This window comes from Oncorhynchus kisutch, linkage group LG19 (genome assembly GCF_002021735.2).
Source record: "Oncorhynchus kisutch isolate 150728-3 linkage group LG19, Okis_V2, whole genome shotgun sequence".
NCBI classification, from domain to species: Eukaryota; Metazoa; Chordata; class Actinopteri; order Salmoniformes; family Salmonidae; genus Oncorhynchus; species Oncorhynchus kisutch.
In genome coordinates, this window is record NC_034192.2 from 13,490,582 (window position 1) to 13,508,341 (window position 17,760).

At 44.2% G+C, this 17,760-nt stretch overlaps 1 protein-coding gene across 1 annotated transcript; it reads right to left on the reverse strand.

Moving 5' to 3' along the window:
* Window positions 1–926: 926 nt before the first annotated feature.
* LOC109879097 (leucine-rich repeat neuronal protein 3-like) lies at window positions 927–17,486 on the reverse strand. Its single transcript, XM_020471281.2, has 2 exons — window positions 17,057–17,486; window positions 927–4,933 (listed from the first exon to the last, which is right to left on the reverse strand). Exon 2 carries the CDS (start codon window positions 4,538–4,540, stop codon window positions 2,420–2,422), a length of 2,121 nt encoding a protein of 706 aa, XP_020326870.1. The 5' UTR covers window positions 4,541–4,933; window positions 17,057–17,486; the 3' UTR covers window positions 927–2,419.
* Between the last annotated feature and the right edge of the window lie 274 nt (window positions 17,487–17,760).

The following is a 17,760-nucleotide window of genomic DNA, read 5'->3' on the forward strand; positions in this document are numbered from 1 at the left end:
ACACTGTTCTCCTTGTGGGCACATAGAGCACACAGATTTTAGCCACAGTAGCACCTCATGATGTCTCCAGGGTAAAGATATCACAAGGTGTGTGTGTATGTGTATGTTTGTGTGTGTGCTTGCGTGCATGTATGCAGTCTGTGTGTGCCTCTGTGTGCGTCAGACGGGGGCAGACTGTCAAGGTTCAGCTCAGTCTGACCTGAGCCACTACCTGAGCAGAGGGGCTCTGGACATATTTTAGCTCCCTTTGTCTGTGACAAATGGCTGAGCTCTAAAAGCCCTGTCCATGGTGCTGAAGGCTGCAGTGATGTATGAGCCAGGTCCTGTCTGATAAATCCTCCATGTCACTCTGCCCCTGACAAACATTCATCATGTCATGGTATTTTTATGTTCGGGACTCCAGCATCGGATCCTTAATGAAACAAATATAATGCGATTTCCCCGATTTCGACTGCTTTGGACCGAGATTTAACCGGCAGACTTCCCTTGCAGAGCGTTGTCATTGGGACATTATGTCTTTCCGCTCTGGTTCTCTACATGACTGTGTTTACTGACCTTGCTGGGCTTTTTCAGACCACGGACCTCTGTCTAAAGAATGAACATGTTCCTAATGAGCCAGTTAATGAGGCTGTATTAGGATGTATCTGGGAATAACAATGTAGGCTCAAATACATACACAAACTCATATAATACAGTATATTCACATTGTGTTAAAACAGGCTTTTTTTTGCTCTTATATGAAATGCTGTGTGATCATTATCAAGGTTTCCTGGCAATATAAAGGTCAGGAACACAAAAGGTTGCAGGAAATGTCACATCACAAGGCTGTATAGTGTTTTCATCAAGTCCACTGTGATGATTATCATGTTGAGTGATAATACAATTCTTTCAGCACTCTGAAGAAAGGGGAGAGGCGGGAGTAACCCTATGATTGCAAAGAAACGTTGACGTTTATTCTTTTTTTTTCCCAGCACAGATTCTTATCTCAGTCCCAGTTGTGCCCAGATATCACAGACAGTACAGTCAATATAAAAATGGCTTTAATAATTTTACACCCAAAGCAAGAACACAACGTTTTTAAAATGTTTATATGCCAAAAATACTAAGAATGTATTTTCACTAAAAGTACTTGAGATTAGCTTGTGAGTCTGAAGATATGACATGGCCTTGTTGTTATTTCTCTGCAGTAGTTCTTATGTACTTCCTGTGTACTTCCTGTGTACTTCTTGTAGTAGGCACTTACCGGGGCATAACAACCCACTGAGCACTGACGTCCGTTCAACGTCTAGTTTAGATATTCATTTGGTTGAGTTATCAACTAACGTGAATTAAATGTGAAATCAACAAAAAAATTCCACCATGTCATTGTATTTAGGTTAAAAATTGGGGGGAAAAGACAAAATACCTGTTGATGCCATTTTTCAAATCCAATCAGTTTTCCACGTTGACTCAACGTCATCACATGACATTTTTGTTGTTGTTGAAATTAATTGGAAACAATGTTGATTTAACCAGTTTTTGCCCAGTGGGAAACCACTGTTCGTCATTCCTCTCTAGGAGATGTCAGGACAGACAACAACATTCAGACCATGAACTCACCATCAACTCAACGTCTGCCTCGTCAAGATTCTTCAATTCTTCTGCAAACACTTGCAAACAACCCTTTCTTAAATGCCCTCTCTATATACTGTACCCATACGCAGTATAATTGTATTTAGCATGATGATGTTGTTATTATGAGAGTGATTTGTTTCTGCCATTATTAATATCACACCAGTTTACTGTCCAGATATTACACCAGAGGATTTATGTTTACATTAGCGGATAGAATATATAGCAATTTATCCATGAAAAAACACAAATCCTCTCTTTCTAAATAGAAAAAAGGGTATATTCATCAAACGTTTTACACCATAGCCATTATTATCATCGTCTATTCTACTACATAGTTCCTCCGTTATAGACAGTTGTCATCTCTAGCTCGCCTATGGATGTTGTACAGCACAGACGCTATTGCTTGGGGACCGCAAGGAGAGAACACACTTAGCAGTCAATTACAAGAGAGAGAGAACACCATCGTCCTCATCTTCTCTTACTCTATCTGTACTCTGTGAAGAACCCAGGGATGTCGAAACTGTGTGTTTTAGCTGGGAAAACAATCTCCCTGGTGGTGTTAGCTTGATAAAGCAATTGTTATAGAGCCGCCACGTCAGATACTATGTTGTAACCGAGAGAGTGGTCTGTCTCCCTCCTACCGGTTACTCCTCAATTCAATGATGGTGTATATTTTCCCAGAATGTCAGAGTCAAAGCTTAAAGGATGCAGATGCACATTTTAAAACAGTTTTACTGCAAGCTTCTCCTTTTTATACACCTTGTCCATTCTTTGCGGTTGTGTGGTACGGGGGGGGTATAGTTCTTTAAAAGGCATTGTCAGATACATTTATGACTGTGGGTTTCACTTCCACTGCAGTTGGCAGTCCTTTCCCTGAGACCCACAGCCTCGTAAAAGGAGAGTGCAGGCCAGCCACCGGCGTCAGGGACACTTTGGAGCGGCATTTCCTTAAATCCCCACAAAGGTGGTGGTTCCTCAGAGACGCATAAATAAGCAGACAGGCCACTGAAATCACGGCGAGAAGCACACCAAAGACAGCGATTACTGCCGTGTGCCACTTTTCAGTGTCCTTGGCCGCCAACTCTAATCCCTTTGTGGTGACATTGACACATTTGGTGTCGTGTTTGTAGAGGATGCCGCGGATGTCCACGCACACCTTGTACTGGGTGGCGGGAGTCAGATGTGTGAGATTGTACACTTTCACATCAGACGGTACGCGTGCAGTGAATGCCATGGTCGGGCGGTTGGGGTCGGAAGCCGTGTACCACTTTATGTTAGGAGCCAGACCACCATGGGCGGCTTTCCAGGCCACCAGGACCGAGTTGGACTGCACTGATTTGATGTTGACATCCAAAGAGCCGTTGGCCGGTCGGGGGAAGTATCCATCCACCTCCACAGAGACTGACTTCAGGTCTGCGCCGACTAGATTGTGGGCAACACAGGTGTACAGTCCAGCCTCGTTCTCTGTTACATCGTAGATGTCAAATGTTCCTTCTGGGTGCATGTAGTACTTATCTGAAACGGTATTGGGCAGGACCCTGGTACCAGAAGGCGTGATCCAGTAGATGTCCGGTTCGGGTTCGGCAAAGGCCCGGCAGTGGAGCGACACAGAACTCCCGTTGTCGACACTGACGTGCCCGGGCATGCTCTCAGGGGAGATGAGAGGCAGACAGATCTCTGTCATCTCCCTGAAGTGGACCTGCCGGACATGCTGGCCCTCGTACTCGGGAGGCTCCACACAGAAGAGAGAATCCGGTTCCATGAAGCGTATGTTGGTCTTGTTCATGTTCATCCAGCGGACCACACAGTCGCAGCGGATGGGGTTGCTGTGCATGCTCACCTCCCGCAGGTTGGGGAGGGACTCCACGGTAATCCTGTGTAGGGCGCTAAGCGCGTTCCCATTCAGCATCAACGTCTCCAGCCTGGGCAGTTTGTAGAAAGCATTGGGGTGGATGTAGGAGAGCTTGGGATTGTTGGTGGCCTCGATCTTAGTCAGTTCGGGGAGGTTGTTTAGGGCGAAGCTGTCGATAGAGACCAGTTCCGGCATGCTGTTAATTCCCAGCTCTTTGAGGTGGAGCATGTCTGCAAAATCTCCCCTCTGTATCCTCCCGATGGGATTCTTGTTAAGATCCAGAAACTTGAGGTTCTTTAAGTTCCGCAGAGCTGCGTGGGGAACTTCGGGAAAGGTGTTGTCGTAGAACGAGATGCTCTCCAAGTTGTCGAGGCCAGATAGAGCGCCGTCGGGTAACTGCGATAGGTTCATCCTGGTCAGAACTAGACTTCGGAGATTACGAAGTGGCTTGAAGTTCATGTCTTGAACGGAGGTGATCGGATTCTCCCCAATCATGAGTATTTCCAGATTGGGCATGGTGTCGAACCACTCACTACTCATCGTCTGCAGCTTGTTGGAGTTGAGGTGGAGCCGGAGGAGATTGTGGAGGCCCTGGAACGCTGTGGGGGAGATGGAGGAGATCAGGTTGTGGTTCATGTAAAGCTCCTGAAGGTTGGCCAGCTCTGCCAGACAGCTATCTGGCAGCTGGCGTATCCAGTTCTCCTCCATGTGTAAGGACAGCAGCTGAGGCAGCCGCCCGAGGTGGATGTCACTCATTGAAGATAAGTTGTTTTGCGACAAGTCAATCTCTGTGATGTTGGCCAGGTAATCCAAAGGTTTCTCAATCTTTGCAATGTTGTTGGTCTGCAGCAATAGCACTTGTGTGTCCGTTGGTAATCTCCCAGGCAGAGTGAAAAGTCCCAAGTCATTACAGTCAACAATTGGGGCCTCCATGTAGACGGAGCTGGGAGAGAACCAGGGTCTGATTTCACACACACATAGCTGAGGGCAATCGACTCTCTCCTCAGAGGCCAGAACAAAGGCAGTCATGGCAAGGCCCACGAAGAAACGATCCACAAATGACACGTCCTTCATATTGGCCCGATTCCCTCCAGTAAGTAATTGGTCTTTGTAGATTAAGTGGTCTGAGCTGTTAACTTCACAAATAATTAATCATTTGTTGCTGTTGCTATAGCGACTCACTACCCCCCACTGGTAGGGAGGGTATCCCAGGGGGCTTTTGTTTTGTTGTGGTTGTGCTGGTGTGCCCGCTCAATTTTCCCTCCTGGGCATATGGGTTGGGGTCAAGACTTTGGTTGTGCAGGCCCAAGTAGATGACGATGAACATATACCTCAGGAAGCTACGGTCCTGCTAAGCACATCTGGGTTAGCCTCCATTAACGCTCTGCTTTCTTTTGAAGATGAATCACATCCATCTCTCGGCGTCGTTACTATCTCCCAGCATTGTTTAAATGAGTCCATTCCCATCTGTAAAAGAAGAGGGGGAGAAAAACTGTAAATACCACGACAGAAAACCTGGGTTCATTATACCAAAGGGGATTTAGGCACATTGACATTTGTTATAGAGGCACATGGATGTGTGTTGACATTTACATTGCACGGCCCTTCAAGACACATCAGCATGGATTTAGATCTGCTTGACCTATTGCATATCATTTGGGGTCAGTTCTGTGCCCTCCTGATATAGCATTAAAGGATACATTTAGGAGGATTGAGTGCCTTTAGAGTTAAAGCGAGAAGTCTTTATTAAATTCTTAAATGGCAGGTTGCATAGGCTTAGCGGGATACTTCAGGATTTTGGCAATGTGGCCCTTAATCAAGAGTCAGATGAACTCATAGATACCATTTTTATGTCTGTTTGCATTTATTTTATTTTATTCTAACTACCAGTCATGTTTTTGCCTTTAGGCCTGGCTCGCAGTCTGCGTTCCAATTCATCCCAAAGGTGTACGATGGGGTTGAGGTCAGGGCTCTGTGCAGGCCAGTCAAGTTCTTCCACACCAATCTCTATAAACCATTTCTGTATATGGACCTCACTTTGTGCATGGGAGCGTTGTCATGCTGAAAGAGGAAAGGCCCTTCCCCAAACTGTTGCCACAAAGTTGGAAGCACAGAATCCTCTAAAATGTCATTGTATGTTGTAGCGTTAAGATTTCCCTTCACTGGAACTAAGGGGCTTAGCCCAAACAATGAAAAACAGCCCAGACCAGTATTCCTCCTCCACCAAACATTACAGTTGGCACTATGCATTGGGGAAGGTAGCGCTCTCCTGGCATCTGCCAAACCCAGATTCGTCCACTGGACTGCCAGATTGTGAAGCGGGATTCATCACTCCAAGAGAACATGTTTCCACTGCTCCAGAGTCTATCTTCGATCTTAGGCTTGTGCGCGGCTGCTCAGCCATGGAAACCCATTTCATGAAGCTCCAGTGGCAGTTTGTAACTCAGTAGTGAGTGTTGTGCTTCAGCACTCAGCGGTCCCATTCTGTGAGCTTGTGTGGCCTACCACTTCGCTGCTGAGACGTTGTTGCTCCTAGATGTCTTCACTTCACAACAACTGCACTTACAGTTGACAAGGGCAGCTCTAGCAGGGCAGAGATTTGACGAACTAACTTGTTGGAAAGGTGGCATCCTATAACAGTACCACGTTGAAAGTCACTGAACTCTTCCGTAAGGTCATTCTACTGCCAATGTTTGTCTAAGGAGATTGTATGGCCGTGTGCTCGATTTTATACACCTGTCAGCAACGGATGTGTCTGAATTTGCCGAATGAACTAATTTGAAGGGGTGTCCACATACTTTTCTATACATAATGTTTGTCACTAGGGAAAATACGGATGGGAAAAACATGAAGCAAATGAAGTAAAAAGTACCTCTTTCATTTACAAGTACTCATCAACACTTCACGCTATGAAAATGAATATTTATCAGCATGCACTTTCACAAAATATTGCTGCGTTTTTGTATATTGTTTCCTCTCTTTGCTTCCCTCTCTACAGTTAGGCTGCTGCTCTTTGTCATTTGTCAAACATTAAACACTTTTTACTGAACAAATGGGTTTGATGGTGCTTGTCATAACCTGGGCTGCAGAGCAACAAAACGCCAGACAGAGCCACAAGACGAAGAGAAGAAAAAGGGAAAGGGAGAAAGAGAGAAATATAGGGGGAACGAGAGAGAGAGAGAGAGGAGGGGTGCACTGCACCAGAGACATTCCATCATCCTCATTTCTGTTTCCACCCCAGTGCTCCGAGACGACGATGGAGAGGAGCAAGTCCAAACGGTGCTACAAAAACACCGCAGTCAGCCACGATGGCAAAACACTGCCCACTGTTGGAGTGTGTGGCTGAGAATGTGGTTTTCGATGAGGTAGGACGAGGGTGAGGGTGGAGGAGCGGCGAGAGAAGGTGGGGGGCACCTGGCACTTTAATAAGTGGTATACCCAGAGCAATCTGAAAAACATGGTTACCCTCGCGTTCCCTCGGGAAGCAATGACTCTCATTGTATCGCTCTGCGCTAAATCTTCATTTACAATTGTAATGTTCTTCTATGGTGTTTTGGGTTCTCACCCCCTGTTTCCTCTTATCCCTGTGTTTACTAATCACAATTAGAGGCACCTTAATGTGTCTGGGCTAAGCGTTACTGCATCCATCGCATGTTCCATCACAGCGGGTAGCCATTGTTGGATCCCTTAGGGTCTGCTGCATTGTTATACTGTTGGTCACCCGCCTTGCCTACTAATTGGCTAAATAAGACATTCATTGGATATGACTTCCATTGGGTGATCAATATCTTTGCGAGTCAACCGGGCCCCTTCACAGCAGCCACAAAATGGAGGCTTTGAACATACAGTCAGAACGAGGAATCTGGGGGGTCTGTAAAAAAAAAAAAAAGACAAAAGAAGGAGCCGCCACACAATACATTCAATGGAACCATACTTTCTTCCTGGATTCCTTCAGATTTGGCACAGTGATATGGCATCCGGATGTTGGAACGGTTAGCAAGGTAGCCTAAAGTGCTGAGGTGTTGATTGTACAGCGGAACAAAGCACTGTGTTCATATCCATTTAGCGTCAGTTCTTAAAAATCCCTCCTACACATGAAATGTAGCCTATTGTATGATTATTTTGAGGTTAGAGGTGGATTTCAAATGGTGTGGTGTGCCTGGATAACATAACAGCGTTTGCTCAGTACTTACTCATGTGTGAGTAAATTGGAGTTATGATAATAGCAACTTGATTCATGAAAATGGAAGTTTTGTCCTACAATTTATTCCTGGTTGTGTTCACACCATGCATAATATTTTCTTAGCCTCTCCCATTGTGTAATGACAAGAGGGCTAGAACTATTCCACACACTGCAGCGCTGTTGCTTTTCCCTCCACACATAATCAGAAATAATACAGGTGTTTAGCCTTCACTTTTGGACAAGGTTAAACTTCCCGAGTACCAGTACTTTAGTCAGATGTCAGATGATCTATTGTAGGAGTGTGCATCGAGCGTCCTATTTAATAAATGAATTGAAACATCACACAGAATGTTGAGAGACGGGTGTTATTGGTGATGTGCTCTTTTGCGATACTGTTCAATCAACAATAAGCTTCAAAATGTACAGACATCCCTTCTAAACTGAACCTAATTCAACCCCTGTGCTCTCTCTGCTTTTATGCTGATGCTGACCACTTTCATGATAGAAACAAAATACCTGAATTACTTCAACATTATGTCTGTAACTTAATAATGTTAAGTAAGTCCACTTACTAATGTTTAATTCATAACCCAACGGTGAGGAGGATGTCTCCGTGCTCTACTGCTCTACTGTTCAACAGAACATTAAGAGACATTCGTCTGGGGACAGAGAAATGGGGAATTGGAGGTGACACCGACAGAACCTTCAAGCCAGGCTACAGCATTTGAAACGTTTAGGACAATGCCTGCTTCATAAGAAAATGGTGTAAAGGAGATGACGATACGAAATCGCTAGGTTTAAATAGCCTATTCAGCGGTATTCAGTCTCCTAGCCTTATAATCCAAACGTGAGAAAGTGGACATGTTGGAAATACTACCCCATGCACTGTGTAAGGGAAGAATATCCTCTAGTTCCTGTAAACCACACACAGCCTGCAACAGTGTGTGTGGCAAAAGGCTCGTACACTTAACTACTGTCCGTAGACCAGAATTCAAGTGTTTACAGAACTTGAACTAACATGTCAGTGTGAAATCAGGTCAAGTTGGTTTTCCCCCCTTTCAATACAGAATTAATTTGCCCCACAATATACTGTTTAATTACCAGTAGTCAACAGGAAGAAATAGGGAAAATAGTAAAAAAATAGTAAAAAATGACTGCCAGGGACTCAATACCATCACATTAACCTCCAGTGACCTGAGGAAGTCGTAATGGCATTAAACACCTTAGCCCAAGACAGATGAGGGAAATCAGCCATAACCCATTTAAGCTGAGGTGAAAACAAGAGTTCCAAGGAACAAAGAGGGGAGGAGGAAAAACTGGAGCTTGTTTGGCGTTAAGTGGCAATAACTTGCATAACGCCTCGCGGTTCTCAGACAAAGAGGAATGCGGTTAATACCGAAGCCAAATGGAATTATAAGACGGATGCTCCTAATCAGAGTCCTGATGCAGTGCAGCATCAACAGAACGACACGGTGAAGGGAGAAATAGAAATAATAGCTACTGCTTCCAATGTGTCCAGGCCAGTGTCCTATGTACTAAAACTTTTAATTTGGCTCTTCGCTAAAGCATTTTGGATTTGAGAACACATGTTTTACATGAGGTGACAGTACAGAATGTCACCTTTAATTTGAGGGTATTTTCTTACATACAGTATCTGCTTTACCATTTAGAAATGAAGGCACTTTATGTATCTAATCCACAAATGGGGACCAAATACTAAACTTTTGACTAAATGTAATACACTATAAATACATTTTTCCAAATATTTATGACGCCTTCAAATGAGTGGACTAGATACATATCTAGTCGCTAGGGCTGCTGAATCAACTGCACCTACCAACAACAGCGTGAAACTTATACAAAAAATAGGAACGCAACGCTTTGTCGTTGTAGTTTTTTACAGAGATGTTTGGGGATCGAGATGATCCAATAACTGATTACTTTGTTTTGTACAACACCCCTCGTTTTCTCATTACCCCAAACGACTTCAACGATGGCAGTCTCAGACCGAGGTACGTAGTGAACATAGAGAAGCGGACGAATTCCGTCCGGACTCTGTGACGGTAACTCAGCCATGCCGCTGTGGCTCAGCTCATCCTCAAGCAGCCAGCCTGCACTGTTAGTTTTGTGGCTAACTGCTTGTTTTAAGTGAATTCCTTGTCTGGGGAGGTCGGCTGGGGTCAAGTGGAGATGAGGGGGGATCTGGAGAGGATTACTTTTGAACATGTACCTGCCACTTGTTTATGCCAATGTATTTATTAGTATGGAGGTGGAACGGGGATGTTGCGCTAGATTAACAAAATGTTGATTAAATGGATATTTCTCAACAGCATTAGAAACGTGGTCAAATTAGGCTGGGATCGAAAAGGTGAGGAATATAGAGATCATTACGTTGGCAGTGTGCAGTCGCTAGTTGATATGTTGTAAGAAACGAATGGTACTGTCTTACGTATGAAATAAACATTACATTCTGTTCTGATCACGGGTTAGAAAAACTCCCGGGATGTACAGTAGATTCCCAAAATGAAACGGTGGATGTACTGCATCTATCGTCGGTGTTGAAAGGGAACATATTGGCCCTCAGGGATGTGATTATGTAGCCTATACCGTTTAGCCAGTAACAAGGAAGTATGATATCTGCTGAAAGGTAGACATTACCCTGGCAGGGCTAAAACTGTTTCCCCCGACATAAAGGTCATACGTAACTGGAAAGTAGGGCAGCAGAGGAATTGCCTCCTTTTTGCAGGAGAAATGGCCTGTGTATTTAAGAAATGGTTCACAGGAATTCTGATCCATTGGTTATAATCCTCAAAGGCTCTCTCTTCACCCCTCCTCCCTCTCTCTCTCTTCCTCTCCCGCTCTCTCCCTCTAATATCTCCCTTCCCTTCTCTCTTCTCATCCTACTCTCTCTCTTCACCCCTCCTCCCTCTCTCTCTCTCTCTCTTCCTCTCCTGCACTCTCCCTCTAATATCTCCCTTCCCTTCTCTCTTCTCATCCTACTCTCTCTCTCTCTCTCTCTCTCTCTCTCTCTCTCTCTCTCTCTCCTCTCTCTCTCTCTCTCTCTCTCTCTCTCTCTCTCTCTCTCTCTCTCTCCTCTCTCTCTCTCTCTCTCTCTCTCTCTCTCTCTCTCTCTCTCTCTCTCTCTCTCTCTCTCTCTCTCTCTCTCTCTCTCTCTCTCTCTCTCTCTCTCTCTCTCTCTCTCTCTCTCTCTCTCTCTCTCTCTCTCTCTCTCTCTCTCTCTCTCTCTCTCTCTCTCTCTCTCTCTCTCTCTCTCATCTTTTCTCCTACTCTCTCTCTTCTCCCCTCCTCTCTCTCTCTCTCTTCCTCTCCCGCTCTCTCCCTCTAATATCTCCCTTCCCTTCTCTCTTCTCATCCTACTCTCTCTCTTCACCCCTCCTCCCTCTCTCTCTCTTCCTCTCCCGCACTCTCCCTCTAATATCTCCCTTCCCTTCTCTCTTCTCATCCTACTCTCTCTCTCTCATTTCCTTCTCTCTTCTCATCCTACTCTCTCTCTTCACCCCTCCTCTCTCTCTCTCTCTTCCTCTCCCGCTCTCTCCCTCTAATATCTCCCTTCCCTTCTCTCTTCTCATCCTACTCTCTCTCTCTCTCATTTCCTTCTCTCTTCTCATCCTGCTTTCTCTCATTCTTCTCTTCCCCAAATGAAACCACCATAGTGGGTTCCTCTCCTCTCCACCTCCACTCCTCCCCTCTTCTCCATTCAACCCTAATGGATGCTAATGCATCACTATCTCCAATAGAGGAAAGGCACTGTGTCTCCCTGACCTGCCTGTTTGACCGCCTGATTCCCTCCCAGTCTCCATGCCTGTCTGCCTGGCTGGCTATGTGCTGCATGGATAAGCGCATTGGTGGGTGGCTTTGTGAGCTTCCTGTCCCTTCCCCTGCCCTTCACCTCATTGATTTGCCATTACACTTTTTTTCTAAGGTCAGGGGAGAGTCCATTAAACGCTGGCTACTATGCAGTGTGTGTGCATAATTACGTTTTGTGTGGTGGTGTGAAAAGGGGAAAATGTTTCCCTTCACACCTGCTCTTGCATGGCCGCAAATCAGCAGCGAGTTAACAGTTAATGTGGAATCAATGTTCCAAATTAACCACAGGACACCCCAGGTCTGAGCTCAGCCTAGCTCAGCCGCGTGCCTCTCTTGCTCTACAGCCAGTGCCCTTGGGCTGAGTAAGGGAGAAACAGAGAGCACACACACAAAATCACATGCACACAAACATTCGCCTACAGGCAACTACAGACCACACACGAACGGACACATGCATGCCAAGGCACACACACACATGCACGTGTATAAGCACATGTGCACAGGGAAGTTAGCCCATCTGAATGACAGAATAAGGCATCCTTTTATAATGGCGCTAAGTCAGACATTGATAAGGTGAAAAACATGGCGAACACACCAAACACTTATTTATCTCCCTAATGAAATCGAATGCTACCATGCTGTGTTGTCATGTGTTGCTGCCTTGCTATGTTTTTGTCTTAGGTCTTGTGTTGTCTCGTTGTGATGTGTGTTTTGTCCTATATATATATATATATATATATATATATATATTTTTTTTTTTTTTATCCCAGCCCCCATCCCAGCAGGAGGCCTTTTGGTAGGCCGTCATTGTAAATACGAATTTGTTCTTAACTGACTTGCCTAGTTGAATAAAGGTCACTCATCTACATAATTCTCCTTGCAGTTGTTAACCAGAATGAAAGGAGGCAGCGATATCACTCCAAGCCGGGAGGAAATTGAATCTGCAGGTGCAAATGTGGCATGTTTCCTCCCTTGGAGATAGATGCACAGCTATCTATATATATATAGATCTGGTCAAGATGCCACAAGCCTGCAGGGACGAGGTTTCCTTCAGCAGACAGAATCAATCTTTACACGCCACTGAAACGCATTTCATTTCAGCTCGGCCTTCTTCACTATGATTTAATGGCTCTGGTACCTATTGTTTCCATTCGCCTGGGCTCCGAACAGGCCTGCGTAGGCACCTAGAAATGCAAGATGGTTTGCGATATCAGGTCTGAATTGCCTCGCTAGAGGTCTGTCTTTACTGACGTTGTCTAGTAACCGTGCACATTCACTGCCCTCCGTATGCATTTGGACAGTCAAGCTCAAATTACAAATGTATATAGTCCAGCATGTTGGATTCGAAATCAAATTGCTTTGATATGAGGTGACAGTATAGCATGTCACATTTTAATTTGAGGGTACGTTTATGCATATCTGTTATACCATTTACAAATGACAAATTCACTTACAGTGTATCGAAGTAGTGAAAAGTCTAGTATTTGGTCCCATATGTCTTACACTACATCAAGCTTGTGACTCTACAAACATGGATGCATTTGCAGTTTGTTTTGGTTGTGTTTAGGGTCACGTTTCGGGCCAATAGTAACTGAATGGTGAATGATGACTGGAGTCATTTTCTTTCCAAGTGAGTAGATAAGACGTTTCTGAACACTTCTTACTGAATCCCGATAATGCCATGATTTTGAAAAATGATGAATGAATCATTAATAAAGATGATTGAGATTCCATTCAGAGGTTACAACAAAACCCTCTAACCTCTCACCATTATCAATAACAGAGGAGGTTAGCATTTTTCTGGGGGGGGGTATGATCTTTAGTCATGATTTTGCAGGTATGAGCATCATTAGTCATGATTCCTTCATGAGTATCTAGAATCATGGTAGCATCCACATTAATGTAGAAGTGTTCAGGAACATCTATTTTTATTTACAATAAAATGTACTCCAAAATGACACAATACATTCACCATTCAGTTCCTATTTTGCAAAACAAACAACCAAAACGAACTGCAAATGCAACCAACACGTTTGTAGAGGCACAACTTTTGGCTATTGGTTATTGTGAGTGAATGGACCCGTAAATTATTGACTTGTGTCCGGCAACAATATCTCAGGTGAATAGGACATGCACAAATATAATACACTTTAACTGAATTTTTCCAAATACTTATGACTTCTTCAAACGGGGGGGGACTAGATACGTAAAGTTATTTCATTTCTTAATACTTGATATTTATGAAAATACCCTCAAATAATTCTGTACATTTGGTCCAATAGCCTCATATGAAACATTTAAATCACAAATCCAACATGCTAGAGTTCAGCGCCAAATGTAAACTATTAGCTTCACTGTCCAAGTACATACCCAGGGGAATGTGTGTCAGTGTGTTTCTGCGTGTGTGCGTACGTGTGCATGCATGTCCACTGTACGCGCGTGTGTGTGTGTGTGTGTCTGCGTGCGTGTGTAAGTCTATGATGCATGTGTCTGCGTCTCCGTAAATCCATCACTCTGTCTGGGTAGCTCACGATTGCGTGTCTGCCTGGGTCTCAGTGGTATCGTGTCACTCCTAAGCAATAGCTTCTCATTAGTGTATCCAGCACTACACATATTAATCTTGAATATTACGGGGACACATCGTCAGCACAGCAGCAATCCTCAGATGTCTCTCCTCGATTTGAAAAGGCTATTTGCATAGGTCCCTCTTATCATGTTCCCTCTCTGATTAAAATCTATTTTCCCTGAGACTTTAGGAGTTACCTTTCAACGAATGAAAAGGGTATCGCTACATTTCAACAACCTTTTCAGACAGGATTAGAACATCTTAAATGTCATTGATGCAGGTAAACAACACTTTGATTTTGAATTTATACTTGCTTTTCTTAATGTGTGCCCAACCCAAATCTGTTTGTAAACAGAAGGCTGTCAGCTATGTTGGGCTGTTACTATACTTGTGTGCTTGAATGCTCTGAACTCTTCCCCTCTATCTGTCTGTCTGCACCACTGTTTACATGCTGTGTATTCAGGTATCAGAATCAAACCAGGGGCTTCTTGTAATACATCATTATGCAACTAACAAGTCATAAGGCGCAGTGTATTTTGACATTGAGTATAGGACTGAGAGTTAAACCCACACATCTTTGCTCCTCCTCGTAGATAGATAGCCTGGAAAATTGTACTCAGGGTACATGTAAATTCTCCTCTAAATACATACACCCACACACTGGCACACTTCACTGTATTAGGCTATTGTGTGAGAGAAACCTATTTAAATCCTGTTTCATATAGGCCCAATGTAATGTAGCCCTAACTTGATCAATAGACCTGTTAACACTGTACTCTGCTGCAAGAGTTGTTGGGGAAAAAAAGAGTTGTTGGGGAAAAAAAGAGTTGTTGGGGAAAAAAGCAATGATGTATTTTGAACTAAATTAAATAACCATTTGACTTGAGCATTTCTATTCCCACCTGAGAGGGAGAAGTAATTATATGTTTAGGGCTCCGACTCTTAAAATCCCAGGCTAAACACATAGCATTACAGATTAACTCAGTAAAGTGAATAGAAATACTCATTTAAAGAGAAGGGGATTATAGATGGGTTGGCTGACAACGTCACAAAAATGATGTGCACGCATTCGACGTGGACGAAGGAGCGTTTTGTTATGATTCTTACTGGTCAGAAAGCTATCAACAATGACAAGAACCTACCATGTGGAGAATTGTACGTGGCTCGTTTCAGCTCCTTGTATGTTGTTATTGATACCATGTCTTGTTTTGAGGTGTTTTGACTGATGTCATGTCTATGCTAATATGGCAAAGCTTCTGCAAAAAAAAACAAAAAAAACTGTGATGATGAATTTGAGAGACAACAAGTGCTCACTGTATAAATGCATTTATGTTTCCAATGAACATTTGGAGACTAAATGTAGTTTAAATGTTGTTAACAGTCTAAGCCAACCCCGTCTGGTTTGCCCCATGTTGCTAAACAACCAACCCATCTATAAACTTACACAGAGCTCTGATGACAACATCAAAATGTAAGGTAAACAGTACTGTATGCATTGTACAGTAGACTAGGCTACATATGAATTGTGTTACATGGAGACCGGCTACTGTGCAAATACTCTGCTACACAGAGCGATGGGATGTGGTGGCCTTGGATAGGCGTGCCAGGCACACTGTTTGGTCTGCCATTTTCTCACCACAGGATGAAGATGGTCTCCATCAGAGGCCAATTACAATGCTAAAATTGTGGTTAGGTTTCATGGTGAGCATTGAGCAATGCTATATCATTTCATATTGAATAGCTGTTGCTTTGGCTTCTGTCTGGAAGAGGGGGGTTCTGGACCTACTGTGCCCATGTTCAGTATAAACTCCATTGGTGTTCAGAAGCACCAAGGTAGACTGACTCACTGATCCAGCAACAGGGTAAACACTGTCAATGGACAACTGTGCCTCATATATGGGATACATTATAGTAAACCTTGTTGACCTCTCATTGGAATATTCCAATGGAATATTCCATGAGCGTTGGAGAGGTTATAGTTTGGAGAGAGAGAGAGAGAGAGGGAGAGAGAGAGAGAGAGAGAGAGAGAGAGAGAGAGAGAGAGAGAGAGAGAGAGATAGAAACGCCCCAATGCAGTTAAGGGATTAGAGACTCGCTGCTTCTCTCTCTAAATCCTGCAAGGTGTAGGTCAGGCTCCGCAGATATGTGGTTAAGTGATTGTGTTCAATGTGGACTATGCTCTGCAGCTAAGATGTCTCGCCGTGACAGGGGTAATTACGCAAAAGCTCCGGATGCAACGTGCAGAAATGGTGCTGAAGCGAATGGATCTATCTGATGCACCATGCATCGTGGGAGTGTGTGGGTTTGCGTGTGTGTTGTGTGTGTTGCAGGATAGGCCTATTAGTTATTTCGTGGCAGGTAGCTACTGAGAACGAGTTATCTTTGATAGCAACAGGATGATTCAACCGAGAGCAAAGCGAGAGGGGAGGGAGAGTTTGCCACCATTCTGAGGGTTTCTAGACGTGCCTTGTGTGCGCGCTCTCTAAATGCATCAGCAACAGGACGCACATCATAGCATAAATATACGCACAAATCCACCTGCTTCACACACACACACACACACACACACACACACACACACACACACAAACACACACACATATATATATATATATATATATATATATATATTCGACGTCGTATCTTTTTGGTGTGAATTCATTCATATTCCATTTCCATTATAAGGCACATTCTGCATAGTTGCGCAAAAGCTTTCCTGCGTCTGAAGGTTCGAGAACAATCAGTAGTAGCCTTCCAAGCTATCATGCTTGTCCGATTGTTACATTTGCAGTAAAACATAACGGTAACCATTTTGATACATACTATTTTATATAGCTTAGCAACACCTTTCTCGTTATACTATTATTTACTGTGTCGTCAAAGCCTTCCCCAAACCAGATATTTCCCGTTAACTTCTTGGAAATACGTAGTGCAACAGTGGCGATATGGAATACGCTCCACATATCTGCTCTCTAGATGACTGTATACATATTGGAGAAAAGGGGGAACTCACCCGCAGTAGTCATCTTCATCGACCGATATGTATTCCCTATACCCCCATCTAGTGCACTGGTCCAGAGACGGAGGAGAGAAAGCGCGCAACACAGACAAGCCTAGACGGCAGCTTCTTATTTTTACGCAGTTGGAGAGACCAGCTCCAGCTTTTCCTTCTTCCCAGTGTTGTTCCCTATTAGAAAACGGAAAGTCCACAAGCAGAGAGAGCTGTTGTGTTGGTAGAAGAGCCTCTATCCCCCGTGTCCTTTTCCACGGTGGTTAACGGCGCATCTCCCCCTCGATCAGCTGTCACAGAGACATGGTGCTTTCTGCTCAACACTCATTAATTTCGGAACAACCCCGGCTCTCCAGAGAACAGCCAATAGCGTCAGAGATCCAGGCACGGCGCTCGCAGCATCCCGCGTCTGGTTGGCTGAATTCACACGTCTGTTCTTTCTTCGACCCTCTCTTCCAGGGAGTCTTGAAGCAATAAGGAGGGAAATGAGATGAGGGTGCAGGAAGAAAATGGATATCTGTACCTATTAGAGCTCGCGCTCGGACTGAGTCCCAGGGGGGTTTGAACACATTGTTCTACAAACGGATGTTCCTGCTGGGTCGGAGAGGTTATCCCTCACCTTGGAGAATGAGATATATCTCGCCTGTCGGAGTCCTGAAGTTCAGAAGCTCCGTTCCTGTGTGGTTTATCAGTGGTTTGGAACAGAT